The 20,456-nt window shown below is 40.0% G+C and overlaps 1 protein-coding gene across 1 annotated transcript in view; it reads left to right on the top strand.

The window, feature by feature from the left end:
* TSC22D1 (TSC22 domain family member 1) overlaps nucleotides 1-17,962 on the top strand; it is a 127,852-nt gene extending 109,890 nt beyond the window's left edge. Inside the window, 2 exon segments of the mRNA XM_039251528.1 lie at nucleotides 15,378-15,429; nucleotides 16,572-17,962. Of these exon segments, the coding sequence (XP_039107459.1) occupies nucleotides 15,378-15,429; nucleotides 16,572-16,829 (310 nt within the window). The 3' untranslated portion in view covers nucleotides 16,830-17,962.
* The last annotated feature ends 2,494 nt before the right edge of the window (nucleotides 17,963-20,456 follow it).

Genomic DNA, 20,456 nt, shown 5'->3' with positions numbered 1-20,456 from the left:
TGGTTCTATGCCTCCTCCTACAATTAAGTAGATAAACCCGGGACAAAACCCACAATGTTTTTGAGCTTTCCTTCCTAAACCTACAGAACAAGGAAATTAGAACTATGAGATCACTAAGGTCCATTTCAGCCATAGAATTCTGAATAGATCAATTAAAGAAACCCTCAGGCCCTTTGAAGTCCCGGAGCTAGAGTCCAGAGAGACCATAATATGGAAATGTGTCCTTTGGTTGGAGCAGAAGGTACTTATTAAACACTCACTATGTCCCCAGTGTACAGAGTTACCTTTCCAATTTGTTAATGCTTACTGAAGACTGTGGTACATTAGAAACTCAGTAGCCTTTTTAATACCCTTGAATTTATGTTCACCTTTGTAAATAAAACTGTTCAGTTGAGCTCTGATTGTTTTAGGCTCACCAGAGGACTCACTCTAACGTCCCTAAGTGTTTCTGTGTGCATAGAATAATGGTTGATCCAGTTTCTACTGGCTTTTCCTTCTATACCGCTTATCATTGTTGACATCTTCTGGAATTTAACATGAAAATGTAGTTTAAAGTAACCAGTTATTTTTAAAAAGTTAAAAGAAGAGCTTGAAATATCTATTTTCCTTAACTGTGCAAAAGTAAAATAGAAATGGTATTCATTCATTTTTGATAGGAGACTTGCATGAGGTTCTTGAAATAGAAAATCATAATCTGGACAACTTTGTATTTTTTCAGATGTTTTATATAGAGTATATTCATCTGGCTTCTAAATCTGAGATGCCCTTTTTGTCTTTGGCTCCTGGTGTTCAAAATCTACCAGATTAAGAAAAGTGATAATTTATGAAGAAATTTGGTTTTGAGGACCTTATTTTCATAGAGATAAAAAAGAAAAAAAGAATGCTAACCATTTGAGTCCTGTTGCTTAAAGATATTGAGTCTTTTTAGGATACGGTTATTCTTTTGGAATTGGTAGTTATATTAAATAAAGCAAAGAAATAGAGGCATGTGCATGGGAGACTGGAAATTGTTTCCAGAATTGTAATAATAATTTGAAAGCAATCATTAATGCTTAGAGTGAAAATACACAGAAAAATACAGAAAAATATATTTATAGAAAGCCTTATATGTGTGTATAAATAAATAAATGATATTTGAATTTATTAGCATTTTGTTCAGATATTTAAAGTTTTCACATTTTATTTATTTTTTATTTTTTAATATAGTTTATTTTCAAGTTGGTTTCTGTATAACACCCAGTGCTCATCCCAACAAGTGCCCTCCTCCATGCCCATCACCCATTTCCTCCTCTCCCTCACCCCCAAAGTTTTCACACTTTAAAGCAAGTATTTTTTTTTAATCAAGCATTTTTAAAAATGTCTTTTAACACTATGGGATTGTAGAACTGTATAGTGTCTTGACTCTGTGGGATTTAGGAACTCTGTAGTATCTAAATTATATATCTAAATATATATCTAAATTAGTTCTCCTATAGACTTTTTAAAAATGTTTTTTATTTGTTTCTGAGAGAGAGAGACAGCATGAACAGGGGAGGGTCAGAGAGAGAGAGGGAGGCACAGAATCCGAAACAGGCTCCAGGCTCTGAGCTAGCTGTCAGCACAGAGCCCAACTCGGGGCTCAAACTCACCAACCGTGAGATTATGACCTGAGCCGACCTGAGCCGAAGTCGATGCTTAACCGACTGAGCCACCCAGGTGCCCCTTCTCCTATAGATTAATCACCGGCAAACTTGACAGCTTTAAGAACAGGCAAAATTACAGTTTAAAATTCAAACCCGATAATACATTTCATATGATTATGGAGAAATTAAGTATAAAATAGGCATTTTAGGTCTCTTCAGTGAAAGTGTTCAAGTCTCCTTGGATTATATCTTTTTTAAAGCTTTTTTTATTTGCTTTAACTTTAAAATATTTTTTATGAATTTTTTTGAATGTTTATTTATTTTTGAGAGTGACACAGAGTATGAGTGGGGGACAGGCAGAGAGAGAGAGAGGGAGACACAGAATCTGAAGCAGGCTCCAGGCTCTGAGCTTTCAGCACAGAGTCCTCTGTGGGGCTTGAACTCATGAACTGCAAGATCATGACCTGAGCCGAAGTCAGACGCTTAACTGACAGAGCCACCCAGGCGCCCCTGTACTTTAAAATATTTTTAATCAAAATAATACATGTACAGGTATCTAAAGTAGTCAAATTCATAGAAACAGCAAGTAGAATGGTGGCTACCAGGGCTGGAGGGAAAGGGTAAAAGAGGAGTTGTTTAATGGCTATAGTTCTAGGTGTGTAAGATGAAAGAGTTCTGCTTCATGACAGTGTGAATACACTTAGTGCTACTGAGCTGTGCACTTAAAAATGGTTACATTGATAAGCTTTATATGTTTTTTACCACTATAAAAAATACATGTATGTGTGTGTATATGTGTGTGTCTGTATGTGTGTGTGTATAAAGATCAAATAGAACGAATACAAAAAGTATAAGCAGTTGTTTTTCATTCTTCCCAGTGTGCTACCTAGGATAGTTTACATATAGTAAAGTTTCCCTTTTTTGTATATAGTTCTAGAAGTTTGGACACAAACAGTGGGTACACCACCATCAAGAAACAGTTCTTGATGTTACCCACAAAACCTCTCTCTTTTACCCCAAAGCTCTGGCAACTTCTATTTTCTGTCCCTATAGTTTTGCCTTTTCTAGAATGCATATAAATAGAATCATATATATTTAGCAGCCTTTTGAGCCTGGCTTCTTTCACTTACTGTAATAGATTTGAGACTCATTCGTGAGGTATATCAGTAGCCCAGTTCATTTCATTGCTGAGTAGTATTCCCTTATATAAGGTATACTGTGGTTTGTACAAGCAATGGATTGACAGTTGGGTTGCTTCCAATTTTTTTTTTTTAAATTAGAGCGGGGGGGGGGTAGGTGGGGAAGGGGGTCAGAAAGGAAGAGAGAACACATGTGAAAGAGAGAATCCAAAGCGGGGCTTTGATCCCAGGACCCTGGGATCATGACCCGAGCCAAACCCGAGTTAGCCACTTAACCAGCTGAGCCACCCAGGCACCCTGGGTTGCTTCCAATTTTGAGTAATTATGATAAAACCATTCAAATGTTCACTTGCAGATTTTTGTGAGAACATAAATTTTTCTTTCACTTAATAACTTGGGTTGAGATTATTGGGTTTTATGGAAAGTGTGTGGCTTAATAAGTAACTGCTAACCTGTTTTTGCATAATGGTTGTAACATTTTGCACCAATGTATGAGCATTTCAGCTGCTCTGCTTTCTCATCAATGGTTGGTTTTTTAGGTTTAATTTTTTTTTTTTCATTTTAGCCATTCCAATAGGTGTGCAGTGGTGTCTCATTATGGTTTGAATTTGCATTTCTGTAGTGATTAATGATGTTCAACATTTTTCCCATGTGCTTATTTACCATTCATATATCTTCTTTGATGAAATGTCTTTTGCTTTTTTAAAAAAATTAGATTGTTTTCTTGTTTTGAGAGTTCTTTACATACTCTAGACATAGGTCTTTTATCACATATGTGACTTGCAATATTTAATTCCAGTCTATAGTTTGTCTTTTCATTCTTACAGCAGTGTCTTTCAAAACACAAAAACTTCATTTTGATAAAGTTCAGTTTATTATTGGGGTACCTAATAATAGGTAGGTGACTCAGTCGTTAATCATCTGACTTCAGATCATGATATCATGGTTCATGAGTTCAACGCCCGCGTCAGGCTCTGTGCTGACAGCTCAGAGACTGAATCCTGCTTTGGATTCTGTGTCTTCCTCTCTCTCTGTCCCTCCTCTGGTTGCACTCTGTCTCTGTCTCTCTCTCAAAAATAAAATTTCTTTTTAAAAGTCCACTTTATTGTTTGTTTCCTTTTTTCTTTCAGGGTATACTTTTGGTGTTCTATCTAAGAAATCTTTACCTAATCCAGAGTCCCAAAGATTTCTCTCTCTCTCTCTCTTTTTTTTTTTTTTTAACAGAATTTTTTGGATTTTACATTTAGGCCTTTGGTACATTTTAAGTTAACATTTCATATGGTGGGAGAAATGGATCAAGTTGAGGGTTTTTTTTTGTGTATGTTTTTATTTTGTGTAGTTTGTGTAGCCAACTACATATGGCTGTGTAGTTGTTTTAGCATTATTTGTTGAAAAGATTGTCTTTCTGCATTGAATTGCCTTTACATCTTTGTTGAAAATCAATTTGCTACATATGTGTGTCTCTATCTCTGACCTCTGTGTTCTCTGCTATTGCTCTATACGTCTGTTCTTTTATGAATACCATGCTGTCTTAATTAGAGTAGCTTCACCGAAAGGTTTGAGATAAAGTCACGTGAGTCCTTCAGCTTTGTTCTTCTAAAATTGTTTTCGTTATTCCAGTCCTTTGTCTTTACATGTACATTTTAGAATCGCTTTGTCATTTTCCACAAAAGGTCTTTCTGGAATTTTGATTGGGATCACACTGAATCTATAGATTTGTTAAGGGGAGGAGGGTTTGACCTAATAATTGTGGTTGTCAGCATAAAGATCTTGTGTGTATTTTGTCGGATTTATACCTCTTTCTTTTGTTTTTTATGCTATTGTAAATGGAACTTTGTAAAATTTAAGTTTCACTTCTTCACGCTAATATATAGAAATGTAGTTGATTTCTCTATCTTGAACTTATATTCTGTGACCCTGTTAAACATGCTTCTTGTTAGTTTTAGTAATTTATTTTTTGAGTTTTTGGGATTTTGCACATAGACCATCATGTTATCTGTGAATACAGATACTCTTTTTTTCTTTCCAATTTGGATGATATTTATGTATTTATTTTTGCCTTAATGAATAGGAGTGATGAGAGTGGACATGGCTTGTTTTCAGTCTTAAAGGAAAAGTGCTTATTGTTTTACCATTAAGTATGATGTAAGCTGAATGTGTTTTATAGATGTCCTTTATCAGGTTGAGGAAAATTTCTTCAATTCCTGTTTTACTGAAAGTTTTTTTTTTTTTTAATCATGAATGGATATTGAATTTTGTCAATTGTTCTTTATGCATCTATTGAGAATAGGGTTTTTCCTATAGTTTTTCTTTAGTCTATTGACAGGGTGAGTTCATCACAGTGATTGGTTTTCAGATGTTTACCTTGCATTCCTAGGATAAATGCCATTTAGTCAGGATGTATTTATTCTTTATATGTCTAGTTGGATTCATTTTGCTAAGATTTTGTTAAGAATTTTTACATCTATTTTATTGGTCTGTGGTTTTACTTTCATTTATTTAGATTTTTATGATGTCTTTATCTGGTTCTACTATTAGGGAAATGCTGGTTTCCTAGAATAAGCTGGGAAGTGTTTTCTCCTCTTCAATTTTCTGGGAGAGTTTGGGTAGAATTGGTTTTATTTCTTCTTCAAATGCTTAGTAGGATTCACCAGTGAATCTATCTGTGCCTGAGGTTTTTTTGTGTAGGAAGATTTTGAACTACAAATTAATTTTTAAAATAGGCATAGAGCTATTTATGTTACCTGTTTTGCCTCAAGAGAGTTTTGATAGTATCTTTCTAGGAATTTGTCCATTTCATCTAAGTTGTTAACTTTATTGAAATAAATTTGACATGCCATTTTTTTATTGTCATCCAGTTCAAAATATTTCCTAATTTCTCTTTTGATTACTTATTTCACCCATGAGTTATTTAGATATGAGTTATTATATTTCCAAATATTTGGAGGTTTTCCAGATAATTTTCTGTAATTGATTTCTATTTTAATAACATTGTGCTCAGAGAATTTACATGGTATAATGTGAACCCGTTTAAATTAATTAAAACTTGATTTATGGCTCAGAATACACTCTGTCCTGGAAAAAAAAAATCCATGTGTGCTCCAAAAGGATGTGTATTCTCTTCTTATTGGATGGGATGTTCTACAAAAACAAATTAGGTCAAGTGGTTGGCAGTGTTATTCAAGTGTTATATATATATATATATATATATACTTATTTTCTGCTTAATTTTTCTTCCAGTTATTGAGAGATTATTGAAAATGCCAACTTTAATTGTGGATTTTTCTATTTCTTCTTGCAATTCTGTCAGTTTTTGCTTCATGTATTTTAAAGCTCTGCTGTCACTGTGTAAACGTTTAGGGTTTTTACAACCTCTTGATGAATTGACCCTTTATTCATTATGAAATGATCTTTGCTCTGCAGTGTACTATGCATTCTTCTGATTATTATTAACATACGATGTTACCTTTCATCCTCTTATTTTACCTATTTGTACATTTATACTTAAAGTATGTTTCTTACAGGCAGGATATAGTTTTGTCTTGACTCTTTTTTTTTAATGTTTATTTAAGTTTGAGAGAGAGTGAGAGGGGGAGGGGCAGAGAGAGAAGGAGACAGGATCCTAAATAGGCTCTGTGCTGACAGCAGAGCCAGATGCAGGGCTCAAGCTCAGGAACCATGAGATCATGACAAGAGCTGAAGTCTGATTCTTAACCCACTAAGCCACCCAGCGCCCTGGGTGTCTTTTTTTTTTCTTCTTTTTTAAATTCAATCTGATAACCTCTACCTTTTTTTTTCTAATATTTACTTATTTTTGAGAGATAGAATATGAGTGGGACAGAGAGAGAGAGAGTGAGACACAGAATCCAAAGCAAGCTGCAGGCTGTGAGCTGTCAGCACAGAGCCTGATGTGGGGCTCGACCTCACAAACCTCGAGATCATGACCCGGATAAAGCTGCACGCTTAACCCCCTGAGCCACCCAGGCGCCCCGACAACCTCTACCATTTAATTAAGGTGTTTAATTGGGACCACTTACACTTAATGTGATTCCTGCTATAATTGATAGAAGTCGATTGTCTTTGTATTTGGTTTTTATTCTGTTCTTTATTCCCCTCTTATTCTGTGTTCTTTTAGATTGTATATTTTCTTATGATTCCACTTTATCTCCTTTATTGGCTTATTAGCTATGACTCTTTATATTGTAATTTCAGTTGTTATTTTAGAGTTCTCAGTACGTATCTTATAATAGTGTGTTTTCAAGTAATGTAAGAACCGTAAGCAATATGCTTCTTTTCTCCTCCTGGCCTGTGTTCTATTTTTGCCCTACATTTTACTTCTACATATGTTGTGGCCACCCGCCCCCCCCCCCCCATACACTGTTATTATTTCTGCCTTAAACATTTAGTCATCTTTTTTTAATTTTAATTTAAAAAAAAATTTTAATGTTTAGTATTTATTTTTGAGGGAGGAGGGAGGGGGGCAGAGAGGGAGGGAGACACAGAATCTGAAGCAGGCACCAGGCTCCAAGCTGTCACAGAATCCGAAGTGGGGCTCAAACTCATGAGCCGTGAGATCATGATCCGAGCCAAAGTTCCATGCTTAACCCGCTAAGCTACCCAGGTACTTCACAATTTTAATTTTCTTAATGTTTAGTTTTGAGAGAAGGAGCGCAAGCATGAGCGGGGGAGGGGCAGAGACAAAGGGGGACAGAGGATCTGAAGTGGGCTCAGAGCTGAGAGCAGCAATCCCGACAGCAGGACCCGAACTCATGAACCCTGATATCATGACCTGAGCCAAAGTTGGACGCTCAACTGATTGTCACTCAGGCACCCGTCAATTTTAATTTTTTAACTGAAGTATAAGTGACTTACAAAATCCTATTTGTTTCAGGTGTACAGCGTAGTGATTTGATATTTTTAAACATTATGGAATGATCTCAGTGATGTCTAGTTACCATCTGTCAACACACAGAGTTACTACAATATTATGACTATATTCCTTATGCTGTACCTTACATCCCCATGACTTATTTTCTAACTGCAAATGTGTACCTCTTGATCCCCTTCATCTATTTTGACCCGCCCCCGCCCCCAGTTCCTCGCATCTCCGGTAACCAACAGTTTGTTTCTCCCATCTATGAGTCTGTCAATAACAAACAGTCATTTATTTATCTCTTAAAAGAGAACAGGGAACAATTTTTCTGTATGCAATCACCTAGTTATCATATCTGATGCTCTTCATTCTTTTCTGTAGATTTAGATTTCCATCTGGTACCATTTTCCTTGTATCAGAAGAACTCACTGTAGGGGCGCCTGGGTGGCTTAGTCGGTTAAGCGTCTGACTTTCGCTTTGGTCATGATCTCGCTGTTCGTGGGTTCGAGCCCCGCGTCGGGCTCTGTGCTGACTGCCAGCTCAGAGCCTGGAGCCTGCTTCAGATTCTGTATCCCCCTCTCTCTCTGACCCTCCCCTGCTCACGCTGTCTCTCTTTCTCTCCTAGAAATAAATAAAAATATAAAAAAAAAAAAAAAGAAGAACTCACTGTAGAATTTCTTATAGTGTAGCTCTGCCCGTGATGAGTCCTCCCAGCATTTGTACCTGTGAAAAAAGAATGGATTTCACCTTCATTTTTGACAGAGATTTTCACTGGGCATAGAATTGCAGGCTGACAGGTTTAAAAATTTGTCTTTCAGCACTTTAAAAGTATTGCTGCAATGCCTTCTGTCTAGTCTTGTTTCCAACCTGAATTCCAACCTGAAGTCCAGTCTGCTACCTTCTTATCTTTGGTTTTGTGTATAATCTCATTCTTTTCATGAGCTGATCTTCAATTTTCTCATTATCACTGGTTTTAAGCCATCTGATTATGACACACCTTTATTATAGTTTTCTTCACAATTCTCTTGCTTGAGGATCTGTGGATTTATTGTTTTAATAAAATTTGGGGCAAATTGCCATTATTTCTTCAAATATTTTTCTTCTCTCCTTCCTTCTCTTCTTTAGGGACTTTACTAAAGATAAATTTGGTTGCTTGAAATTGCCCTACAGTGCAATGATGCTTTTTGCTTTTTTTTTTTTTGTTCTGTTTTTTTTTTCAGTTATTTTTCCCTCTTTGTGTTTTATTTTAGTTTCTGTTTTATTTTTATTTAGTTAGTTTTTAATGTTTTATTTATTTCTAGGAGAGAGAGAGAGACAGCGTGAGCAAGGGAGGGTCAGAGAGAGAGGGAGTCACAGACTCTGAAGCAGGCTCCAGGCTCTGAGCTGGCAGTCAGCAAAGAGCCCGACACGGGGCTCTAACCCACGAACCGCAAGATCATGACCTAAGTGCAAGTCGGACGCTTAACCGACTAAGCCACCCAGGCGCCCCTTTAGTTTTTTTTTTTTTTTTTAATGTATATTTATTTTGTGAGAGAGACAGAGAGAGTGCAAACGTGAGCAGGGGGAAGGGAAGAGAGAGGAGAGAGATAATCCCAAGCAGGCTCCACCCTGTCTCACAAACACCAAGAGATCATGGCCTGAACGAAATCAAGAGCTCTTAACTGACTTAACTGACGGAGCCACCCAGACGCCCCTATTTTGGATAGTTTCTACTGCAAATATATCACTAACATTTCTTCCACCCTTTCTAATTTACTGTGAGTCTCATGCAGTGTATTTTTCTTCTCACACATCATATTTTTCACTTTCAGAAATGTATTTCTTTATAACTTCCATACCTCTACTTAATATGCTAATTTTCCCTCTACCTTCTTGAACGTATAAAGAATGGTTATAATAATTGTTTTAATGTCCTTGTCTACAAATTATATTATCTTTGTCATATCTGGGTCATTTTGATTGATTTTCCTCCTTGTTATGAGTTATATTTCCCTGCGTTTATATGCCTGGTACTTTTCGTTGGATGCCAGACACTGTGAATTATTGAATGCTAACTGTTTATTTAATATCCTAGAGCTTTGTTATGGGACAAAATTAAGTTACTTGGAAACAATCTGATCTCAAAGGCTTCCTTTAAAACTGCTTCGCACAAGACCAACACACCCTTTAGTCTAGAACTAATTTTTCCCATCTACTTTGGCAGTGTCCTTCTGAATATCTAAATATCTGATGCCCCATGTTTATAAGGGTTTTGTTTTGTTTTTTTGCTTTTAACTCTGGCTGTTGGTAAACACCAACAGTTCCTGACCCTGTACAGACCCTGTGGCTCTTTCTCACATGCTTGTGCTGACACGCACTCAGCTGAAGCCTGGGAGCAGAGAAACCCGCAGCAGATCCCATTTTCTTTCTTTTCCTTTACGAAAAGACCTGTGCAACCCTAAAGGCCGCACAGAGTGAATCAAAAAATCATCTATGAGCGGTTCCTTTTTTCAGTCCCCCCATCTCTTCCTCAGAGACAGCCATTTTTAATTTTTATGCTTTCTCATATTTATCTACACATGTCCATGCAATATATTTATACTATTATTTCTTGATTTTTCACCTTTTTATCATCAAGCTGTTGATTCAAATTTAGCACTTTTAAGCCATCCCCAGGGCTCAGGGTTTCTTCCCACCGCCTTCCTACTTCAATTACCTTTTTAAAGTTAAACTGATAAAAAATTTCAAAATTAATATCGTTCTGTAAATTTTGTTGAGAAACACTAGTTTTTTCTTGCTTTTGTTTTCCGTAAAATTGTCGTCGAACTTCTCCAGTTGTTCCATTAGCTCTGTCAGGCACCTGTCTGCGGCTCTGTTCCCCCTGTAAATGTTCAGCCGCACAGGATCGCCTCTCTGCTTATTCCCAGCCACAAAGCTCTTCCGCCCAGAGGTTCCCATCTTTCTGCACCTTACAGATCAGATGCTGCTTAGGCTTGCTCAGCAGCTGTCGTCCTGAGCTTTCCTTCCCCATCATCCTGTTCATTCCTTCCCTTCTCTCCAGTGTTTGAGGCCCTGGGTCATGTTTCCTCTTGAAACAATTTTCTTTCCTCTCTTTTTTTTTTTTCCCCTTTTGAAATACACAATAGTCCTGTCTACGGCCATACCACCCTGAACACACCCGATCTCGTCTGAAATATACGATAGTCCTTATTTTTTAAAAAACGTTAACCTTTTATTTGTTTTGTTCCTCCATTTTGGTGTCTGAAATGTCTGAAAATGTTTTTGTTCTACCTTTACCCTTACATGGTGATTTGGCTGAGTGAGAATTTTTTTCTCTCAAAATTTTCTCCATTGTGTCCTGGTAGCCAGCAAAAACCATTCCCATCTTTGGTCCTGTGTTTAGAACTTGGTTTTTTTTTCTGTTTGGAAGCTTTTAGGCTTTTCCCTGTCCCAAGTGATCTTTACGTTCGTGCGATGTGCTTTGGTATAGGGCTTTTTTTTTTTTTTCCATTTATTGTGGTGGCCATTTGGTCGTCTCGTTTAGCCCAGAGACTTGTGCCCTTCAGTTGAGGAAGAATTCTGAAATTATTTCTTTGGCCTGTGTCTTTGCAATCATCTGATTTCTGATGCTGGACCTCCTAGATTTATCCTTTTGGTTTCTTATCTTTTAATCTTTCAATTCCATCTCCTTTATTCTACTTTTTAGAAAATTTTCTCATCTTTATCCTCCAACTTTTCTATGGAAATCAATGAAATGTCAAATATGGCTGAATTTTGTTTTGATTTATTTGGAATGATTCCTTATTCTGACAGTGTGCAGGACGTAGCTCTAAAACATTATTTGTTATTTATCTGCAGTTCACTTTTAATTGGAAGTCCTGTAGTTTTACTTGCTAAACCTGCTCTCAGCACCCAGCGAGGGTAAACGAGGAGAGAGCAAGTGGGCTGGTAGTTTCCAGACCAGAAGATTTGGTCAGGCACAGCACCATATGCTTCAGCCTCTTCCCCGGCAGTCACTTGAGATTTACGGGGAGTGTAGACAGAGGGAGAATGAGGTTATCCTATTTGAGTGGTGGATCTCCAACTGGTGCCTCTATTAGCCAAGTCAGGTGAAGGTGGGAAGGGCAGCACGCAGTACTAAACGAGTTAGCGACACAGGCCTTGCCCCTGCTCCTCTCCCATCCGAGCTTACGTGCTCCCAATATGCAGAGGTGGTGAAACTGGAATCTAGGGAAAAGGCGAATTTAGGCAAAATAAAACAAAACAGAAAACAACAACAAATACGCCTATCTTTAATGTTCAGGCTGTTTCCTATGCTCAGGGTTCCCCAGGGAGTGAGACCTGATCTCGCCCAACACCTGAAGATGGCTATTGTCATCCATGCCCTTAGAGGTCTCTCCTCAAGGCACTGTTTTCCTGTCCTATCAGCTACTCTTTGTTGAGCTCTGACGAGCACCAGACCCTTAGATGTTTTGTCTTACAACCAGAAGAATCTTTGAGTGTATTTCTAGCCACGTGGACCTCAAGCATTTCTGACCCACGGTTTCCCCTCCATGGAGTTTTCCTCCAGCTAATTTGCCTTCTTTTTCAAATTGTCTTTTCAGTTTGCATATAAAAATCTAGTTTGAAAGGAATCTAGCCCATTTGTGTAGAAGATATGAAAAGCAATCGGTTTCTAGTAATTTTGGTGGGCTTTTATATTCTCTGGCCCTGGCAAATTCTCCAGAAATACTTGCACAAAAGATCAAGGATGTACATACAAAATATTTCTTGTGATTTCATGTAAAATAGCAAAGTATTGGAGGTGACCATAATGTCCCTCTGTAGAGATATGGGTTAAATGGACTATGATGGCTTATATTGGCTTCTGTAGCTTAATATATGGTACCATGGGTGATACGTGGAATGAAATGGAAGCATAACAGCTTGTTTCCTTCTGTTTGTGTTCAGGAACATCATGAATAAGTAGAATTCAGTCAATTTAGTCATCTTAAATTTCAGCTGGGAATTTTAAATTCATTTCTTCATATGACCTTAGAGTTTTATTTTTTAAGCTCTTTTTTTACAGCTTAGGATGATACTTTCTTTAATAATTTGTCCTGTGCGGTTCATTTAAAGTATGTAAATGGGTTTAATTACACAGATAGTTTGTGGTAACCCTAACTTCCAAAATATAGAAACTATTGTGTAGTAAATAATAATTCTGTGAAGCACAAACGGAGGAACCACATCCCTGGTTTCAAAATTACTGATTTTTAAGCTCTTTTTCTTTTTACTGAAAATAGGTGTCTTCCTGAAATTTGATCTCATAAGTTTTGTAAATTACAAATATGCTAACAAATATTGTTATTCAAAGTCAAAAATTTAAAAGTTGGAAAATATTATGATCCTTACAATAAAAAAGAATGTTACTCCTTTATATTGTTAGTCACACTTTGGTTTTTAACCCGAAAGAGAATTGCCCTTATCATCTACCACATTCGCCATATTTGGCTCCTAATTCCTTTAGACCATTTCTAAAACCAAGTGCTCCCTGGCAGTTTTGGGTCCACTTAAAAAAGAATGTCAGAAACACCCCAATGGCAATTAAAATTTCCTGAATTAAAGAATGCTGAGGACTAAAGGGTGCTGCATTGAGAAGGAATGCCTGCTTGAGAGAGAATAGACTGTGTGCATGTATGTAAATAGGATATTTACGTATATCTGTTCTATGGCCAAATTTTATGTTGGAATTATTTGTGATGATACAAGTTATCTATGGATTAGAGAAGCCTTTACCATTTGTAGTTTTTATTTGTGGTTTTATAGGATTGTGCCATTAGAGGGCAGTATTGTAGAGGTTAAATTTGGTTTCTAAAATGTATTGAATTGCAAACCATAGAATCTATAATAATCAGACAAATTTAAAGCCTTAGATTTTCAGCATATTAAATTGTAACCTCAATTGGTGTGTTCTTGCAAATATTTTAAATTAATGGAGGAAATATGCGATGGGTTAAGCTTTTTTACACCCAGATCTCTTGAGTTTGGTTTGGAGAAGGGAAGGACTTGGGTCAGAATGACCATCAGGGGGAAATACATACTTTACAATATTTCAATCTTTCTGATGTAAGAAGGTCATAGGATTGAGACTTATAGGAATTGCCACTTCCAAAAACTTGCTTTAGGGACTTACTGAAAATAGATCGAAGCAGGATTCAACCTGTGGGTTGAGTTTTCTCGCTATAAATGGCAGATGGGGAGATGTGATTTTAAGGTTTATGGCTCTAGGGACATTTTGGGAAGATCTACCTACCAGATTTCATCTGATGGGTTCCTTTTGCTTTAGTAGATAACATGCCTAGCAAAGAATATGTAACGTTTTTTGCATTATTGCTACAATTAATAAATCCATGGAAAGGTATTTCTCAAAAAGCAAATGTGATTTTTCCCTCCAAAATTCACTGCCCCTTTAAAAAGAATTATTACAGGACGATTATTATCCTTATAAATAAAACTACCTATAAAATCCTCCCATTACTGCTGCCTGTAAGAACAAGATAATTGAAATCGAGACACTCGAGCTCCTCCAAGTCTTAACGGTGGGACTGGGCATGCCCAGTAGCTCAGACGGTTCTGGTTGCAAATAGGAAGCTTTCGCCTTCGGCAGCCACGGGGACAGGCAGCTCCTGGGACGGGGTCTGACTCCCTTAAACGTAAGCACGTGCAGGGCCCCAACTGTATTTTCAGGGCCCCTTGACGTTTTCTGCGGAAGCAGTGATCCAGCCTCCCAAGGCCGTGGGGGCCTCATGTGGCCCCGCAGCTCTGCGGGTCCACTGCGGCCTGGGTCAGCCCACCCAAAAACCGGCATCGGATCCGGAGGCTGGGGGCGGGGGGATGGGGGGGAAGGGGGGCGGGAAGCGCGAAGGGGGCGGGGAAGGGAGAAGGGGGTGGGTCCAATGGAGCGCTGGCCAATCGGCGCGGCTCTTGCCTCCATATATTCTGCACAGAGCCCGAGTGCTGTTCTAAAGCCTTAGTGGAGCCCGGCTGTCGCTCTGTGAGCATTCTCCGCACAGCAGTGGGATCAGCATCTTCCCGGGATCGCCAAACCTCAGAGGCTGGGTTTTTTTAAACTAGGGCTGCTGTTTTCTCTTTCTCCCTGGGCCGCAGAAAGCCAGAAGATTTTTATCTAGCTCAAACAAGGCTGCTGGTATTCCCTTTTTTTTTCCGCGAGGGTGTTTTTGGCTGCAATTGCATGAAATCCCAATGGTGTAGACCAGTGGCGATGGATCTAGGAGTTTACCAACTGAGACATTTTTCAATTTCTTTCTTGTCATCTTTGCTGGGGACTGAAAACGCTTCTGTGAGACTTGACAATAGGTAAATGTCGGCTGGGATAGTTTCTTTAAATTTACTCGTGAGATACTTCTACTAATGCAGGTGAAAGATAGCCAGGCGAATTCCTTTGTCCATTGCCGAGAGACTACGGTGACATGGATGTTGCTTTTTTGAAATGTTTAGGATAGCTTTCTTTTCGCAGGCCTGGCCAAAGAGCAGGCTTTTACGACATTATGTAATTTAGCCTTTTGTGACTCACTAAAACAGGGAAATGTTGGGATATTCGTTAGTAAGAGAGTGGCTGGTGTTTTCTGGAGGGTGATAGATTACATAGCGTTATAGCATGTTCAGAAAATGATGCTAGTAGCATCACAGAATTGGGAAATCCTTTTTGTCTTGGATGTTATAAAATTCCATTTATCGATTTCTCCCCCCCCTCTTTTCCAGCTCCTCTGGTGCAAGTGTGGTAGCTATTGACAACAAAATCGAGCAAGCTATGGTATGTACTGATTAAAAATCATTTGTACTAAATGTGGGCACATTACAGAAAGCGAGGTTGGGATGGAAGCACTGCTTCCGTAGCTGATGATTGCTCTTCATACATTTAGAAATGCCGGCACTGTCTTCGTTTGGCCGGCATGAAGCCACATACCACGGCTGCTCCGGAGATTGGGGCCCTGGGGGTATTAAATGTTTTTTCTTCCCTGATCGGTTTCACATAACGTCGGCACTTCTGCCGGGGTCCCTTTTTGTTACGGAATTGCTAGAGGAGCTCTGCCTTGGGCGTCCTTTGGTCGTGGGCACGTCTCTGGCGATGTGGCTTTACTAGGAATCTTAAGGTTTACTAGGGAAGCGGGGGGGTTGGAATGAGGATCTCCAGGGCCCTTTAGACCTTGCACAAACGGATCCCAGTGAGGTAGGCAACTGCACAATGAAGAAGAACCTGAGAAAAGTTTTGTCTTCTCAGCCTGTGCCTGGATTTCTCCTATTTTTTATTTCCGCCTTGGCTGTTCTTTGTTATTGGAGCAGCGCCTGTGGCTCTTCTCACGGGATTCTCTGCCCACTGTTGCTAGGCAAACTCCGAACCTTTAATTCGGAGCTATAAATAACTCGAGCTCCCATTGGCTGCGACGTCTGCCCAGGTTTCTGTGATGTCAGCTTAATCACGAAAGGGGGGGCTGGGGTGGAGGGAGGAAAATGCGGCAACATGTTCTGTAGGAACTGGCTGCAGCCGGTGCTGAGGGAGGCGGTGGGGGGGGCGGGTGGGGGGAGGGACTTGGGGGCGGGGAAGCAGCTACCGTTGCTGCGGGCCTGGACATCCCAGCGGCCGGGCTCCCGCCCCGCTTTCCAGAACCCCAGTGCGTTTTGCCATCTCAAGTACGAGATTTCACTGTATGCGTCCCTGGCTAACGGCTGCAGAAAAAGCCCAGGCTGTCTAACAGCCTGATCCCTTACACATTGAACTTAAGTATTGTACAGTTGTGGTTGTATTCAGTAGATTGCTCAGAGGGCCGCTTATAAAAGCTCAAGGCCGGAGTCGTTGATAGTTAAGAGAGAATCATGCAAAAATAATGCTTTAGAAATTCAGAATCTGGGAAATACTAAATTAAACCTTTTTTTTTTTTCCCCTCTCCCTTTTAGGATCTGGTGAAAAGCCATTTGATGTACGCGGTTAGAGAGGAAGTGGAGGTCCTCAAAGAGCAAATCAAAGAACTAATAGAGAAAAATTCCCAGCTGGAGCAGGAAAACAATCTGCTGAAGACACTGGCCAGTCCTGAGCAGCTTGCCCAGTTTCAGGCCCAGCTGCAGACTGGCTCTCCGCCCGCGACCACGCAGCCACAGGGGACCACACAGCCCCCGGCCCAGCCAGCGTCCCAGGGCTCAGGACCAACCGCGTAGCCTCCCATGCCTCCGCAGAACTGGCCGCTGCTGTCTGAACTGAACAGACCAGAGAAGATGTACTAGGGGGAAATCCATCCGCCTCCACAGTCACCCATTTCATTGCTCGCTGCACAAGAGAAGTGAGGCTGACCTATGCCATTGTCTCTGTTTTCCAGTATTAAACACTCATGCGCTTTTGGCTTGAAGAAATTTCTTAGTTGGGTGAATTAAAGGTTAATCAGAGAATTAGCATGGATATACTGGGACCTCATGCAGCTTGGCAGATATGTGAGAAGTGGTTCCATTCATGCCGAGGAGCTGTGTGCCTTTCCGTCATCCCTTCCCTGCCCCCCATCCTCGCTCCCCAGAGTTCTCTCCTGCTTGCACGTAGTGTACTCCATGGGGTTGGAGGGCAGTGGGCCTCCACTGGACTCTCCTCTCTCCTCTTCTCCCCCACGAGGAACTTGAAAGGGAGGGAGGTCAAAGTAAAGACTGACGCGTAGTCTCACCTAAGATGAGGGGAAACATAGCTCATCGTACAAATTAACGACTGTCACCAAAAACCCATAAAACGATAGTACTGTGCCTCTTTCTGAAACAGTGGATGACACAAAACTCTTTGAGACGGTGACAGGTAGCTGGGACCTAGGCTATCTTACCATGAAGGTTGTTTTGCTTCTTGTATATTTGTGTATGTAGTGTAACTATTTTGTACAATAGAGGACTGTAACTACTATTTAGGTTGTACAGATTGAAATCTAGATGTTTCATTGGCTGTCTGAAGAGGTGTGGGTTGTCTTTTATATAGAGATCTACAGAAAAAACTGCTACATGAGGAAAACCACACCTGAAGAAATTTTACGAATTTGGCATCGTCAGTCACTTTGTGTAATCTGAAATCTTCTAGTTGCTGAATATCTTGAAGTAAATTCCTGTTCGCTGAAGTCTTTTGATTGAGCTGGTTGAATACTTTGAAAAATGATCCGTTCTAGCTAATGAAATGGATCGCCCAGTAGGGGGTTCTGCATATCACCTGTATAGTAGTTCTATGCATTTGTTTCCGTGCATGTTCTCTACACAGTTGTAAGGTGTCACTGTATTTAACTGTTGCACTTGTCAACTTTCAATAAAGCATATAAAATGTTGATAAACAAGTGTTCTCATGTTAGAGCATTCACATGACTGCAGTCACTTCCACAACTGTTTCCTAAAGTTAAAAACGTTTGACTAACAAAATCTTGAAGAGGAGTGTAAAGGTTGAACAAAGTCGGGGTGCTGGAGCTTTGACTGTAGAAGTAAAAGGAAGCAGACCTTGCCCTGTTTCAAGCCAGGAAGGGGGAGGAGAGACATAGTGAAGGAGATGAGAGCTTATTTCTTCAGACCAGTATCACCTGGACAAGGGGCTTCTCCACCCCCCCCCCCCCCCCCCCAGGGCTGATCCTGGGACATTGAAAGAGAAACCTCTCAGTTCTGTGGCCATCAAGTCCTATAGGAGTCTCTGGAAGCCTTAATTTTCAAATGTTTATCAGCGGGGAGGGGAGTGAGCTTTACTCTGTGTTGTGTATAATCCCAATAAACAGCTCTAGAATCAAAAGATGGAAAGTTAAGCTGGTTTCCACTTTAGGAACTCTGTGACAGAGATTGGGGTGTCTTTCCTAACGTGGATTGAGTTTCCAGCTCCTGGAAATGTCCAAGCAAAAGACAGGATGTTTTCTCTACTGGAGTTTAGGTGGGACCAGATGAGCAAGGCAGTCACTCCCTCCCAATTGATTCCTTAAGTCCAAAACAGTTCAAAATGAAAAGCAGGATGGAAACCTAAGGCAAACTGGTGCCTGAGATGTTCTTGGAACCCTATTAGCCAGCACGCGAACAGGGGGGTTTATCAGCTCTAACCTGCCCCAGGACCTCCGCAAGGCCCCTTCCACCCAACAGAAGTTGGGGCACTTGTGAGCTCTAAGGCTTATTTAAGCCCTTGCAGGGCAAGGACTTAACTTTTCTGAATGCTTCATTTTTGTCCTGTAGAGCTGGTAGGAGATTGATGGGTGAATGGAACATCCGTGCTCTCTGAGGAGAATGGGACAGTGCGTGTGTTAACAAATCTCAAAGCCGATGGCAGGGTGACACAGAGCTCTTGTTGAGGCAGTAAGCTGACTGCCATAGGCTGGTGGGAGTTGCCATGAAGATGGTTTGGGGAATTTGGACTGGACCTGACAAAGTCTTGTCATCTTACTTGGAAGGCTGTATAACTTTGGTTTAAATAAAGGGGTACTTAATTTAGGAATCCCATTTCTTTTAAAAAGAAAACCATAATGAATCTCTAACCATTTCTCTGTTTGCTTTAAATGAAGATCCTCAACACCAAACGGAATTGTAGAAAATTTGGGAACTTTGATGTCAATGTATCAAGACAATGGAGAACTTTCTTCTCTGTTACTTACTGGAATTTTGGACTTTTGATTAAAAATGTGAGACACTCATGACACTTGGGGAGCTGAATATTGTATGTGAGATAATTATTAAAATCAAAAGATGTTTTTCCATACATGTTTATTTTAGTAATTGCTAAACATGCTTAAGGTGGTTGACATTTAGAGATGTTTAAGGTAATTTAAAAAGACATTTTACTGCTCGCTTACAGGCCTTTGTTGGCCTGTGGGTTATTATTTAATCGATTATATCACACTTATGTTCTGTGGAGCAGGAAAGATTTTTAAGAAGAATGGAATGTTGTTAACAATACTGGGTGCTCATGACATCATCAATTGCAGCAGGAGACATCGCTGTCCAGTGAAGGAGAAACAGAAGGGATTTTGCATGATTTTAATGACTGTCTGCCTTCTGTTTCAAATTAACAATGTTTATAGCTCAGTAGTTCTGTGCTATTTTTTGCATACTTTAAAAACAGACATTTGTCATTATGTGATGAATATGCCATGCCAGAATCAATTGTAAGTTTACACAAGAAATGTATAGAAGTTCATTATAACTGAAATCAAAACCTAAAATTAGGTCGTCTGAGTTGGGCTCAGGTCATGATCTCACAGTTCACGCGTTTGAGACCCGCACCAGGTTCTCCGCTGTCAGCACAGAGCCCGCTTCAGATCCTCTCTCTCTTTCTCTCTCTCTCTCAAAAAATAAACATTAAAAAAAATTAATTTCGGGGCGCCTGGGTGGCTTGGTTGGTTAAGCGTCCGACTTTCGCTTAGGTCATGATCTCACGGTTCGTGGGTTTGAGCCCCGCGTCGGGCTCTGTGCGGACAGCTCAGAGCCTGGAGCCTGTTTCAGAGTCTGTATCTCCCTCTCTCTCTCTGACCCTCCCCTGCTCACGCTGTCTCTCTCTCTCAACTAGAAATAAATAAAAAATATTTTTAAAAAATTAATTTCAAGAGACACCACTCTGGCCTTGCTGTATGTTAAAGAAATCCTTGAAGCTCCTAGGAGCCTCACAACACACCTGCTTTGAGCGTCAACTTCACATCGGGGTGAGGATTCAGCGTAAGGATTCGAAACGGGGAGGCCGGAAAACGAAGTTTTCTCCCCTTAGGTAAATTGCCTCCGGGCGAAGAAGTGTGCCCACCAAGGGCGCTTGGAAGCAGAGCCTTCGGGAAGCTTACTATGCGGCCGCGAGGACGACACCAGGCTGCG

The sequence above is a fragment of the Hyaena hyaena genome, unplaced genomic scaffold (assembly GCF_003009895.1).
Source record: "Hyaena hyaena isolate Hyena2069 unplaced genomic scaffold, ASM300989v1 scaffold_394, whole genome shotgun sequence".
NCBI classification, from domain to species: Eukaryota; Metazoa; Chordata; class Mammalia; order Carnivora; family Hyaenidae; genus Hyaena; species Hyaena hyaena.
This window is presented reverse-complemented; position numbering and strand designations above follow the sequence as displayed.